General features: G+C 47.4%; 1 protein-coding gene across 1 annotated transcript; it reads right to left on the minus strand.

The window, feature by feature from the left end:
* Window positions 1–1546: 1546 nt before the first annotated feature.
* On the minus strand, window positions 1547–5740 carry PtA15_11A404 (uncharacterized protein; the record flags this gene model as incomplete). The annotated part of the gene is made up of 4 exons (XM_053161309.1): window positions 1547–1727; window positions 3781–3906; window positions 3971–4053; window positions 5738–5740. The coding sequence occupies 4 exons, from the start codon at window positions 5738–5740 to the stop codon at window positions 1547–1549; spliced, it is 393 nt and encodes a 130-aa protein (XP_053025268.1).
* Window positions 5741–13904: the final 8164 nt, after the last annotated feature.

A 13904-nucleotide genomic window follows, 5' to 3' on the forward strand; every position in this document is an offset into this window, starting at 1 on the left:
TGCTCAGAGAGCATTTTTTTTCAGTAGGGAGTGATTTTTTCAATGATTTTCCCAACATCAAACTTTAAGTATTTTTTTGGTGACTTCAATTATGCCTGAAGTGCCAATGCCAAATTTGGCCTGAAAGTTGATTCAAACTGAGATGCCACATGGAAGCCTAACTAGAGAGCTTACTGTGTTACATGAATGATTTTCGAATGGTGAGATAGACAATTAGTATAAGTGTGGTAAGATCAAGAGCCCACAAAATAAGTCTATACACTTGACACAGGCACGATGGTGATCTTGTGACAGAGTGTGATTGTGAGCCACGGCTAAGTAAAGGATTATCCGGGTTATTACAAATCTTTCGGCAAAACGGACAGCGTAAAAAGGATTGCCGAGATTGATTCCACATAGTATGCGCACATTCAGCGCATATCTCATGGTTACATGCTAGCTTTCTCAATCCTAGGCGATCTTCGAAGCAAATCGGACATTCAATCAAGTCTTTGGCTTCAACAGTACTGGAACTTGCGGGATCAGCGACTGCCTGGCTAAAAGTTCCTAGAGATACCGTTCCGTCGTCCCTGATTGTCAAACGTGTGTCGGGCTGCTCACCTCCCCAGATACAAAAAAAATCAGCCCGCCGAAAACTTGAAATTTAAGGCCATATCTCATGCACAAAATCCTCTCACATTGAGGGGTGGTCGTTCAGGCAAAACTTGGTGGTCTTCATGTAGGACGCGGCGACTAGCGGGAGTGTGTCCCGTGTCAAAAGCCTCTGGGATTTCTATCACAGAGTGCATTTGTAAGCTGAGCCTAATGAACTAAATATTCAATCATGAGTGGTATGTTTGAGTATTATAATCCTGTGCCATAATGAAATCTGAAGCGCTCAACTAAAAAGTACAATAACCACACAGCCATCACGAAAATGCACAGTGTTTTTATTTTTAAGGATCTGAAGAGTTCGGCAGTTTTTATCGGAAAACGTTCCAAAGGTTGGTTGGATTTGCAGATGAATTACGCCTATTGAAATGATATGCTGGTTTGCCTTAGTTTGTTGCCCTCGACGAGAATGATCCACCGGCACAGACTACACACCTGCAATAACTAGAGTGGGTGGGTCAATTAAGAGGGACGATTGAGGCTATAGACCAAAGTTCTGCACAACGCAGGATGTATGGATGAGCAGATAAACAAGATATGATATTGTCATGTTGCAAGTGATGTTGATTCGGGTGTTCGATTGTTAGGATGGAAAGTGGTGAGAATCGGTACTTACCTATCTTTCTTCACTAGATGGGCAGAAGTTATGGGCAAGGCTGGTGTCGAGATTGTTACTGAAAGAATTTGAAGATTGAGACGACCCAACCTTATTATGGAGGAGGTGTGAAGCTCCAAATGGACGAAAATGAGGTTATACAGGCTTCAACACGCCTCAAGACGTGTAGCCGTCTCGGTACCAGCCGCGTTCCATGAGGTTCTCATGAGGGGCCGATGTTGGGTTTCGCGGAGCAGAGGTTGTTTGGAATTGGTGGTGAAAAAATTGTTTCAAGAACTTCTAGAACTCTATGTGATCACCAGGCGTGTTCTGAGAGCCAGCCTGTCCTTCGATGCTTTGGAGCGCCGCAAGCAGAGATTGGCGGGAGGGTGCTCGGGTGCCAAGTTCGCGGTAGCCGATGGCCGGCCAGCTATCATTAAGCGGTGTAAGGTGTTCTGGATTGGAACCAAGTGGAATCCAGCTGCAACGGCGCGGAGATGACAATCCATGCGCACTTTGCCCAGGACTGCGCGCTGGCCTAACTTATCAAAGTCCCTTCCTATGCGGGAGGTCGGAGTTCGGAGTTCGGGTGGTGGTACGGGGGATATCTCATTTGGGTGGAGCTTAAGTTTGGCTGGTGGCGAAGCCACCCCTCCCGCAGGGAGGGACTCTAGGCCTCTAACTTAACACAAGTCCCCCACTTCGGAGGGCCCTGGTACAGCCTGGGCTGGCGTGAAGCGCCCTCGCGCGAAGCGCGACCTCCGAAGGAGGTCCCTCCTTCGGAGGTCGCTTCGCTCCCCCGAGGAGGGACTTAGTTAAGTTAGGGAGGTCGCTTCGCTCCCCCGAGGAGGGACTTAGTTAAGTTAGCTTAGGCCAAATGTGGGGGTCGTGGCGCGTAGGCCACCCACCAAAAAGTCGCGAAAACACACTCTTTGAATTTTACAGCCTACAGCTTTGATGCTGTCTGTCCCAGCTACAGGAACTTAGAAGCTCGTCGATGGTGCCGATTTTTAGAGCTGATCGTCCCCTCACCCAGCCGACCAGAAGATTTTTTGTAGATTTTTGAAGCAAGTCAAGGCAAGCCAGAAACATCCATATCTCACGCGGTGCTTGAGCCCGGGGGTCCGAGCACAGCCAGTTTTTGTCTGGCTTCTTCATTGTTTCTTTTTTGTTTGAACAGATCCCAATCAGAGATTTCCCGGTTTCTGGAAAAATTTCTGCAGCATTTCCCCCCGCTGAAGGCTTCCATAGCAAGCCTGAAACTCCGGAGCCTTGCTCCATCTCCTCACATCAAGAGCCTGTATTTATACCTTTCAGAACACACCGCCGCCGCACACGTTATTGTTCCGTCACTCCTATTGTGTACCTCTCAGACTATTGTTCATGTTTATTGTTCTCTATATTCACATTATTGTTTGATTATTGTTCATCTTCACGATGCCCCGATCTGATTCGGACACAAAATTGTGTCGTCTATCACACATTTTACCTGATTTATAGTTTTCCAAGTCCTCTTCTAATTGTTATTCCCTGATGCAACATTTCCGCAACGCTCAAAAATCTACTCCTTTCCTTTCCCGGTCTCCGAAGGTACCTCATATTGATAAAAACAACAGGTTGCACATCCCTCATCCGGACATTCGAACCTCTCACGCTTATGATTCCAGCTCGCCACAGCAATTCGACGCCTCCCGAATCATTCTCCTCCCTGAAAAAGCGGTATTGGAACTCTTGCAAGCCATGCTCAAGTTTCCTCGGCTCTATATCTTCTCCTCTTTACAATTCCTGCCAATCATAGTAATTCCTTTGTTCCTACTTCATAACGTCCCTCATTCAAGACCGGGACTGGAAACTATTTTCCACCGCTTCTTCCTCCGAATCTCCCGTGCCGTTCCCAATTCTCTCTCTTGCCAATCTATTCCAGCCCCTCCACACCTTAATCTTGAAAACTCTCTAAGCTCCTCCTCTCCCGACATCAATACCAATAGTGCAATGAGCTCTATTGCAACCTGCAACAACAGCTCACCTCTTCCATCACAATTCCTCACACAGATATGGAGATTCCACCCATTACCATTACCGCTTTCCGGCTGTTTTATCCGGTGAGGTTATCACTCATCAAAGCTCTGCGGAATCATTTGATTCGCATTTGTCGAGTATTCCTGCTCTGTCTCTACATATTTTACTGTTGTGCCGCGGCGCAGCCGCGATTTCCCTAGTCTGCTAAAATTCTGAGTTGACAGAAAGATAGCCGGGATGCCGGAGCATCTGTTAATGCCTGGGAACTCATATGTAGCTCACAAAACGAGCAAGCTACGGCCTGTGTAAGCTGAACCACACTTTTCCGAGATTCTCTACGCGCCACGACCCCCACTTTAGTCCCAAGTCCCTCCCTGCGGTCGGGTTCACTCTGCTCCCCACTCAGCCTAGCAGGGGAGGGACTTTGTTAAGTTAGCGCGCTGGCCTCCTTCGTCCCATCCTCATCCAGCCGCAACGCCCCTCCATCTTCAACCCACACTGGGTGGTCGACGCACAAGCTCAACTTGCGCCAGGCATCCGGCGCCGAGATCGATCGGAACGACCTGGAGATGTTTGTCCTGTCCATCCTGCTCCTGACCAACCGCAACCCGCGTACGGTGCGGCAAGCGGCAATGACCGTCCTGCGTGCCAAACACCAGGCCACGGGGCTCTCCTCCTCCTCATCCTTTTCCGCCTCCTGCAGACCAGGCGACCCCGACCGGGCCCTCGGCGGGCTCGTCCTCGAGCTGCCCCAGGTTAATCCCCTTCGGAGGAGTTCTGCTGCCTGTCTGAAGCAAACCCCCGAGAACTGGCAAGCGCGATTGCCTCAGATGAGCCAGTAACCATCATCGGTGTGTGACCTTCCGAGGTTTATATTCCTTGGTGGGCGGTCAACAACCGATCTCGAATCGATCGGCTGATAATGACCGAGAGTATGAAGGCTCGGTTGGGTTTTCAGCCGACCCTCCATCAATCGGTTGGTGGTGACCAAGGTTGCCTCGGCTGCCCGCTCCACAGAATTTGATTCATTGGTCACGACCTTCCGGCTGGGAGCAATGAGGAGCAATGTCTCCCCGCGCGATCAACAAGACTGTGTATTGCTCCCGTAGACGGTATTGTATACTACCACCCTCAAATAACGAGAGGCATTTGTCCCAGTTGACGAGCCTCAATGACCTCCTTAACAGGGAAGAATGCCACCCACCTAACAAAATTATAAAGCTTCGGTGAACCGGAAGAATCCCTCCTAATTGGTGAGGTTGAACAACCTTGTGGACCGGGAAGGATTCCTCTCCGCCAACAAGGTTGCATCACCTTGTTGACCGGATAAATTCCTGGCCGACGAGACTGCACAGCCGCGTTAACCATGGTGTAACGTTTTCTTCGTTATGTGAGGTTGCAAGGTTATGTGTGGTTTGTTATGCGAACAATTGCGTTGTTCGTGCGGAAATCTACTAACATTAATTATGAGACTTTAATAGGTTTTTAATTGTGAACGATTTGTTTGTAGGTCTGAGCGCATTGTTATAAACCCGACGGTCTTTTGTTTCTTTGTTTCTTTTCTCTTTCTTTCTCATCGCGATATTCTTTGTTTCTTATTTATCATCATTATTGAGTCTCGAATATCCATCCTTATTAAAACCCTTTCAAGAGTTTATTCTTCACTCCGAAGATAAACTACCCCTAATACATCTGAACATCGGCGACGAATTCTCTTGAATATCGTTCACAGCCATTTAAGAAGTAAGAGTATTAGGCGGGCCCTCACACATGGAAGCCGCTGGCGCGATTGCTCCCGGGCTTCCGTTTTGGGCGGCCCCATGAGGTTATGCCCCGAAGAGATGCATGCCCACTGGTTTCAGGGTATGATTGAAGAAAAACCTGTGGGCCAAGCTGGCCATCCGGCATTTGTGGATACCAAAGGTGAGACACGATTGCAAACACTGAATCCCATATCAAAAACCAGAAGATTGGATTGATCGGGAATAACTTGGACGATACATAGCATGATGCAAAGGACAAGTACGAAACGTCGACCTGGCGCAACAACTTTGCCGCCTCAAGCACAAAACAGGAGCGCTCCAGACTGTTGAGATGGAACCACCCCTAATCTTCACCAATGTGGTCAAGGCCCTCCTTCTGAGGGTCCCTGGGGGACGGCGTACCCCAATATTAGAGGGAATTCGTTATATTAGAAAATCTCTGCTTGCGGCGCTCCAAAATATCGAAGGACAGGCTGGCTCTCAGAACACGCCTGGTCAAGAAGAAAATTGATACATAAAGTCTTAAAAGTTCTTGAGACAATTTTTTCACCCCCAATTCTGAACAATTTCCCCATGAGGTTGTTCGGCCAAACCCGACACCGGCCCCTGAGAACCTCATCGAACGCGGCTGGTATATTGTACCTGCTGGCACTGTCTTTAGAAACGGATACACGTTCTGAGGCGTGTCAAAGCTTTTATCAAATCTTACCATTTTTCTCATTTTTGTGCGAGCTTTCAAAAGCTCCTTCATGAGAACTGGAAGTCGAGATCCTACACCAGCTCGCCACCAGCCTACAATTAATCATAAGTTCTTCCCAACAAGTAGATTCGCCATTTCCCATCCTAACATTAACAATCAAACTGCCAACTCGAAGACACTTTCAACATCACAATATCGTCCTCTACATATACTCTTCTGTGTAGATCTCCAGTCTATCGTCTCAATCATCCTTATAAGTATCTTACTTGACTCGACCTGTAGTGAACATTTGCTGGTGGAGAATTCTTGTCAATCGCGACAAACCAAGTCAAATCAATAAATCTGCTCAATAGGTGTAATCCCTCCGCAAATTCAACCAAAAATTGGAACTGCTTCCGATCAGAACTGCCGAACTTATGAACTCCTTGCAAATCAAACCCCACCTTATTTTCATGATGGCTGCGTGGTTATTATTCCTTATAGTTAAGCGCTCTTGATTTCATTCTGGCGGGATTGTGGCACGGGATTATAACACTCAAATCTTACCACTCAAAATTGAATTTTTAGCTCGTTGGGCTTAGCTTACAGTCGGAGTCAGTCATAAACATACCGGATTCCGGCCGGGGACTCGCTGGAGAGGTCAATTCCATTGCCCCACATGAACAACACCTATATTTGCCTCAACATGACCGACTGCCCCCCAGTGTGAGAGAATTTAGTTCATCACATTGAGCCTTCAATTTCAAGGTTTCGCGAGCTGATTACATATGATTTGGAGAGGTGATCAGTCCGAGGTGCATCTTACAATCGATGAAGACGGAAAGGCATTTCCAGAAACTTTTAGCCAGACAGGCACTGATCCCGCAAGCTCTAGTAGTGAAGCCAAACGCATCGAGGGTCCGATTTGCAATCAAGGCCGCGAAAACTGGTCAAGCACTGGTCCTCTTACATCAGCCGACACTCGCCCTCCGATGTCCAGTATACCAGTTCAGATGTCCGAGACTTCCCCTCGGGCTTGGGACCTATCTGATAAACCTGACCACCCAATTCGATTTGGTTTCATACGCGTGAAAAAACAACTAGTATATGATACAGGACTGTATACGTGATGGCTCTTCGTTCGACACGTAATCTTGAAGTAATGAATCAAGAATAACTTGTATGCTTCTGCAAAACCTCTCGGCCTCTCCTTTTTTCTTCTGCCTCCTTATCCCTTCCTGTTATCAATCTCAATGGTGTCTTCATTGGATCTACATAGCTATACACTTATCAGCACACTCACTGGTCTTTTATTCTTAGTCATGTCCTCTTCTTACTTATCTTGTAGAATTTGATCCCTGATTAGATTAGACTGTTACTTTCCAAGTTTACTGCTTATACTCTTGCGGCTGCACTATACGTTGGTGACAGTTGTAGTGCCTTGTGAAATTCTCTTTCTGATTTCTACAAAATTCTATTCGTGAAAATTCTCACCCACAACTTGATGCATTGTATCTAGTCTATACATACATAGCATAATCCATAGCAATCAACTCATTGGTTCTCCTCATCTTTCTCCACACCCCATCTTGAGCTGCATCCGGTGAGCACCTCATCTTCACTGCCCCATCTCAAGCCTTTGGCTCATCAATTCTCTTTGTTTGTGTGGTCCGCAGTCAAAAAACCAACAGAAGACTTGCTTTTGATTCTGTCGCCCCCTATAGGTTTGAAGAGAAGTCTTCCAATATCCCTCCTCCTATGCAACCAGAGTTTTTGACATGTAAATCTACACAACTTGTAGTTTGTAGAGATCAATTATAATTTCAAACACTTTAAAAACAGTAATGGTAAAAACTAAGGCCCCGTTTGGAGCCAATATAATTGTGCAATATAATCTGGAATTTTGTGACATCTGATCAACTTTTGGCGGACCTGATCAGATGTCACATAGGATTTCAGGCAAAAAAACCCATATATTGCCCGGATTATATCAGCTCCAAACAGGGCCTAACAAGAACCCAAGTTAATAAAGAAAATGTTGGAATTTGCTAGAGATGGCCCCGCCACACCCAGGTACCCGTTTTGGTGCGGGTACCTGCAGCTGTTTTTAGCCCAAGTAGGACACCCGCACCCGCACCCGCACCCGCAGAGTGGAACAGAGCGGGTATTGGCGGTACCCGCGCGGGTACCTGCAGGTACCCGTTACGCAAAATGCTCTCAATACTCTGATCACAAAGACAGATATCGTTCTTATTTCTTCACATAGTCTTGTATACATAGTTATGGTGACAGTGGAGTGGCTAAAAGTCACTCCACAGTCACCACATTCACATTGCTGCCGCTACTTTTCTTACCCTTACTCTTAGACTTGTTCTTCTCCTTTGCCATGTAATCGTGGAGGGCCAGAGGCTTGATCTTGTCGTTCTTCGAATAGAACGACAGGGCCATCCCTCGACTTACTGATTTGGCATTGAGTTTGTGCCTCCTGACAGAGACATAGTCTCGGCCGAAGCTGAAAGTGCGCTCAACATCGACTGTTGTAGCTATGTATAAAAAAAAAATTAGAATGGATAATCAACTGAAGAGGATAAGAGGGTCTCATCTAATCTTACCTGGGCAACTAAGAACGTCGAGAGCCATCTGCGAGAGACCATCATGATTGTTTCCGCCCTGTTTCTGCCCGGCCCACCAATTGAGGGCATTGATCGGCTCGCCATCCTCCAAAAATAGGCCGCCCAAGAGCCAAATGTCCAATGGATCTGACACAGGTTCAGCTGATCTGGCTAAAGCAGCCGCACCTAGACCAGCAAGAACACCTGTTTGTACCTAAATAACAAATTTGATCAGCTCATGGTGAGATAGCGATATCGATTGCAGGAGGAAATTTACCTTTGGTGGTCCTTGTCTTGGTATTCTAGGGAGTGAAGTTGAATTTTTTGGCTTGTACCATTTGCTATACATATTGCGAGTGAGTCTGATGGCCTCGTCGATCCATTCCCTGGGCCACTTGGCAAGCTTAAAGTATTTGTCTTTGAAAGACGGGTGGAGAACTGGGAGTTTGGAGGCAGTTTTGCTTAGTCAACCTCAGAAAGCATACGAGATTAGAAGCGGGAATCCACTCACTCATTGCGATTCTGTATATTGGCGAACAGTCCGTAAGCAAATAGTATTTGTTTGTAATCGCAAGCCCAGCTCGGCAGGCGTTTCGTAAAGCTGCAGGATAATCACCATCCTTGTTTGCAATCACCGCCGAAAGATTTGCAGTGATTTGATCGATCAAGACGACAACCTCGGCAACCCGAGCCAAGGAGGATGTTGAGACTTGAAGGGTCATTTCGTAAAAAGGTTTGAGAACCTTCACCAGGTCCGCCGCCAAGTCAAAGTCCTCTTGATTCACATGAATGCCGCGAGGGGTGCCAAACGTTTTGTCTCGTTGCCACATGATACTACAGAAATGAGGGTCAGCCTTGTTCACAATCTGAATTAATATTAGCAAATTGGTACTTACATAGCGTCCTCGCATCGAACGATGCTTGAAAGCTGCAAGTAAGTTGAGTTCCAACGTGTTGGGACGTCTCGCTCGACGTTATGAGGCCTCTTGCAATTCTTTTCTTGACAAAGCTCTATGAACTTTGCCTTGGAGTTCGGCGACTTGTTGAGTTTGGTTGCAATTCCACGAAACTGGATATGAGAAGATATATTGGGTCAATTCGAGTGTTTGTTTTACAGACCAGCCAATAAGTAAAAAACTCACCTTTGCAAGTGATCGGCAACAAGTTTCGGAGGTATAACTATCATCCACGCTCTCGTCTTCAATGTCTTCGAGGTCAGCCAGGGTCAGCTCATCGTCATTGCCAAGTTGTCCATGGGTAATATTGGGAAGATTGTCGCTGTCATCTTCTTCATCGGAGTCACCGAACTCATTGCTGGGGCTTTGGAAGCTAAAAAGGTAGATAGAGACAGAACGATTGTTCATGATCAGCGACAATTAATAAGCATAGTATGTGGTAAACAACGAACGTACCTTTCAATTAAATCATGGGCATCTTCTTCCTCATCAGATTCGTTGATCTCAGTAACTACGGGAGTGTTTGAAGGGGTTTTTTCTTTGCGTCCAAATCGTCGGAGTATCGCCTGGACTATGAGATTGAGGATGTGTGCGAAGCACCTGATCCAGTGCGGCTCACCTTGGAATCGCTTCCATTTGAGTTTTGCCAACTCTTCAATCATCACTCCGTTGTTTGCTGCATTATCGGAAACTATCCCACAGATCTAAGGGGAGTCAAAGAGGATCAGAAAGCTGAAAAGGGAATAAAACAAAATGAAAAAGAAAGAGTACGTACGCGATTCTCCAATTCAAACTTCTCAACTATGTATTGTACAACGCGAGCCAAGTAGCCACCAGTATGCCTTTCTTTGAGCTGGACAAAATCCAGAGGCATCGCATTTAAAACAACCTTACCGCTTGGATCATCCAATAGTCGGTAGATAACTGCACCGATGATATCGTATCCGTTCGGTGTCTGCCAGGCGTCAACACCCAAGTACAGTGCCCCATTGTGGACCTGAGTGCAAGTCGAAGTTAGTTTCTAATCAATCTGGAGAAAAATAAAAACGAAAGTTTACCTTCAGCTCACCAAGGAGCTTCTCCTGAACACTCAAATATAGCTTATGAATCGCGATCGATACCGCCTTGCGAGTCGGAAGATTCTTTAAGATCGCTGGGTGGAGAACCCTCTTGAAGCTGATTTCCTCCAAGGCTGAAAAGGGTTTTGCGCCCTCAGCGCACCATATAGAACATCGTTGCAAAACCTAGAGCCCAAGAAAGAAGGTATTCAGATGAGATGACCAAATAGAAAGACCTGGAAATAAGTCTCACCTCCCGCGGGTCTATGTCACCCGTGCCGGTTACTCCACACGATGCAAGCGACTTGTTACTTGAAGGATTTTGTTGCTTCCTGAGGCATCGACCCGCATGTGTCAGAAGATTGCTGCAGGACGAGTCGTATGTCGGGCGATTAATTTTTTTAGAACACCTGGTGAGAATAATATATTCAGGTTAGGATAATATATTCTAGTTGTCTCGAATAAAATAAAATATACACACAATTTACATTGCCATGCAATCATGTGGCGATTGAACTTATTGAGCTGATCTGATAACTTGGGTGGGTCGTAAGAAGCGTATGCCGAGCTCACTTAATTCTGGGAAAGTTTGATTGCATGTTCTAAGGGATTCATGCTGGTGAGCTGGCATATCAAAGTATAGATGATAAAGAATAGGAAATGGAGGCTTACCTAGTCGCTGCTCATCAGTTGATTCAGGTCCGGAGGGAACGTTTGCGCCAGCCGAGTCAAGATCTTGATTGTGATCTTCTTCGCGATAATCTTCTTCGTTGTTTGATTGGCCGGTGGGTCTGTCTGTTTTGTCTTCTGACCTTTGTCGGGGTCGCTTGCGCGCTCGGGCCATTGTGTAGGTAGGAGGTTGAGGGCGCCGGGTATGGTTGAGGTTGCCGGGTATGGTTGAGGATGGGTGAGGTTGCCGGGTATGGTTGAGGATGGGTGAGGTTGCCGGGTATGGTTGAGGAGGGGGAGGGGAAGCCCGGTTGGAGATCCTGTGGTGCGCAGCTGCAGCGCACACAAGTACAGCTGTGCGCGGGTGTGGCAAAAAATACCCGGGTACCCTATGGGATATCCCCAGAATATCAGACATCCGCACCCGAACACGCACACGCTGGCGGGTACCCGCCGACCTTGGGCGGGTACCCGCCAGCGGATAGCAGGTACCCGCCCGCGGGTTCGTTTGGCCATCTCTACACCCAGCTCCCTCTGCACCCAGAAATCCAGCTCACCCAGCTCCCTCTGCAACCAAAAATCCAGCTCATGCAGCTCCCTCTAAACCCAAAAATACAGCTCATTCAGCTCCCTCTCCACCCAGAAATCCAGCTCACCCAGCTCCCTTTGCACCCAGAAATCCAGCTCACCCAGCTCCCTCTGCACCCAAAATTCCAGCTCACCCAGCTCCCTGCAAGCAAAAATCCAGCTCACGCAGCTCCCTCTGCACCCAGAAATCTGGCTAATGCAGCTCCCTCTGCACCCAAAAATCAAGCTCACCCAGCTCCCTCTGCACCCAAAAATCCAGCTCACCCAGCTCCCTCCGCACCTAAAAATCCAGCTCACCCAGCTCCCTCTGCACCCAAAAATCTGGCTCACCCAGCTCCCTCTGCACCCAAGAATCCAGCTCACCCAGCTCCCTCTGCACCCAGAAATCCAGCTCACCCAGCTCCCTACGCACCCAAAACTCCAGCTCAGCCAGCTCCCTCTGCACTCAAAAATCTAGCTCATCCAGCTCCCCTCAGCTTCCAAAATCCAGCCCGCCCAGCTCCCTCTGTACCCAAAAATCCAGCTAACCCAGCTCATCTCAGAAGCCAAAATTCAGCTCACCCAGTTCCCCTCAGCATCCTAATTAGCTCATTCAGCTCCCTCTGCACCCCAAATCCAGCTCATGCAGCTCACTCTGCACCTAACAATCCATCTCAAACAGCACCCCTCCGCACCCAAATTCCAGCTCATGCCCCTTCGCACCCAAATTCCAGCTCATGCAGCTCCCTCTGCACCCAACAATCCAGCTCATACAGCTACCATCTGCATCCAAAAAACAAGCTCACAAATCTCTCCTCAACACCCAAAAATCAGCATGTAGCTCTCTGAGTACCAAAATCCAGCTCATGAAGCTCCCCACAGCACTCAAAAATCCAGCTCATGCAGCTCCCTCTGTACCCAAAAAACCAGCTTACCCAGCTCCACTTGCACACAAAATTCCAGCTCTCCCACCTCCTGATAGCACCTAAAATCCAGCTTACGCACCTTGGTCCAGCACACAAAATACCAGCTCACCCAGCTCCCCCGGCAGCCGAAATCCTGCTCACAAGCCTCCCTCTGCACACAAGCACCCAAAATCCAGCTCATTCAGCTCCCTCTGAACACAAAAGTCCTTCCCACACCCAAAAAACCAGCTCACCCAGCTCCAATGGCACCTAAAATCCAGCTCCTGCAGCTCACCTCGCACCCAAAATTCAGCTCCTTCAGCCCCCTCCTCACCTAAAATTCCAGCTCATCAAGCTCCTGTCTGCACCTAAAAATCCAGCTCACCCAAAATCCAGCTCATTCATCTCTGGTTGCACCAAAAAAATCAGCCCATGCAGCTCCCCCTGCACCAACAATTCCAGTTCACCCAGCTCCCCCATCATTGCAAATTCTTTCTGTCCCAGCTCAACTCAGCACACTAAAATCCAGCTCAGCCAGCCCACTGGCACCCAAAATTCCCCACTGGTACCAAAATAAAGCACATTTATTTCCCCCTCCACCACCAAAACACCTCCAGCTCACACAGACCCATCAGGGCTAACATTAACTGGCTCCCCATCTCCCTTTCATCACCAGTGAGATGCTAGGCAAAAATGAGCTCAACTTAGCCCTTGTGTTAGTGCAGAGGGCTAAGTGAATTCTTCTGCAGCCATAATGTTAAACATATGTCAGCATCAGGACTGTTTTGTTAAGTGCAAGACTAAAAAATCATCTTTTACTAATAACAGGAATTCAATGAATGCGCAAAAAGGATATTTATGTTACCAAAATTTCGTGGAGAAAGTCAAGTAACTTAACTACCCACAATGCTGGTTTAGGCACTACCAAAAATTACCATTTGCACTACCAAACTTCCTACACCACAATATATCTTGGGGTGCAGAATTCTACAGACCAATCTCTTCCACCTGTGCATCAAAAAATTGATGGAGTAATCACTACTAACAAGAGCAATTTGAATTCCTGCCCCAAACCAGACCGCCATTCAAGAACATACAACCCTCTTGATGACTGGTACAGACTGGTCATCAAGGGGATATGTACAACTGTATGAGATTGGTCTTGCAACCTTCCAGATCATGTTCTTTGGTGAGATCACAACTTGATTGCATGTTGATATATACGTGTGCAAAAAAACCCTCCACACCCACACCCACACCCACACCCACACCCAAACCCAAACCCACACCCAAGCCCACACCCAAGCCCACGCCCATACCCTTTGAAAAAGAAGGTGTGCAGGGCACACCTGACTTTTTTGGAAGTTCTTGGCTCTCATGCCCTTGGCAAGAAACCCTGCATGTTGTATATAATGTGAATAGTATGCATA

This window comes from Puccinia triticina, chromosome 11A (assembly GCF_026914185.1).
Source record: "Puccinia triticina chromosome 11A, complete sequence".
Classification (NCBI taxonomy): Eukaryota; Fungi; Basidiomycota; class Pucciniomycetes; order Pucciniales; family Pucciniaceae; genus Puccinia; species Puccinia triticina.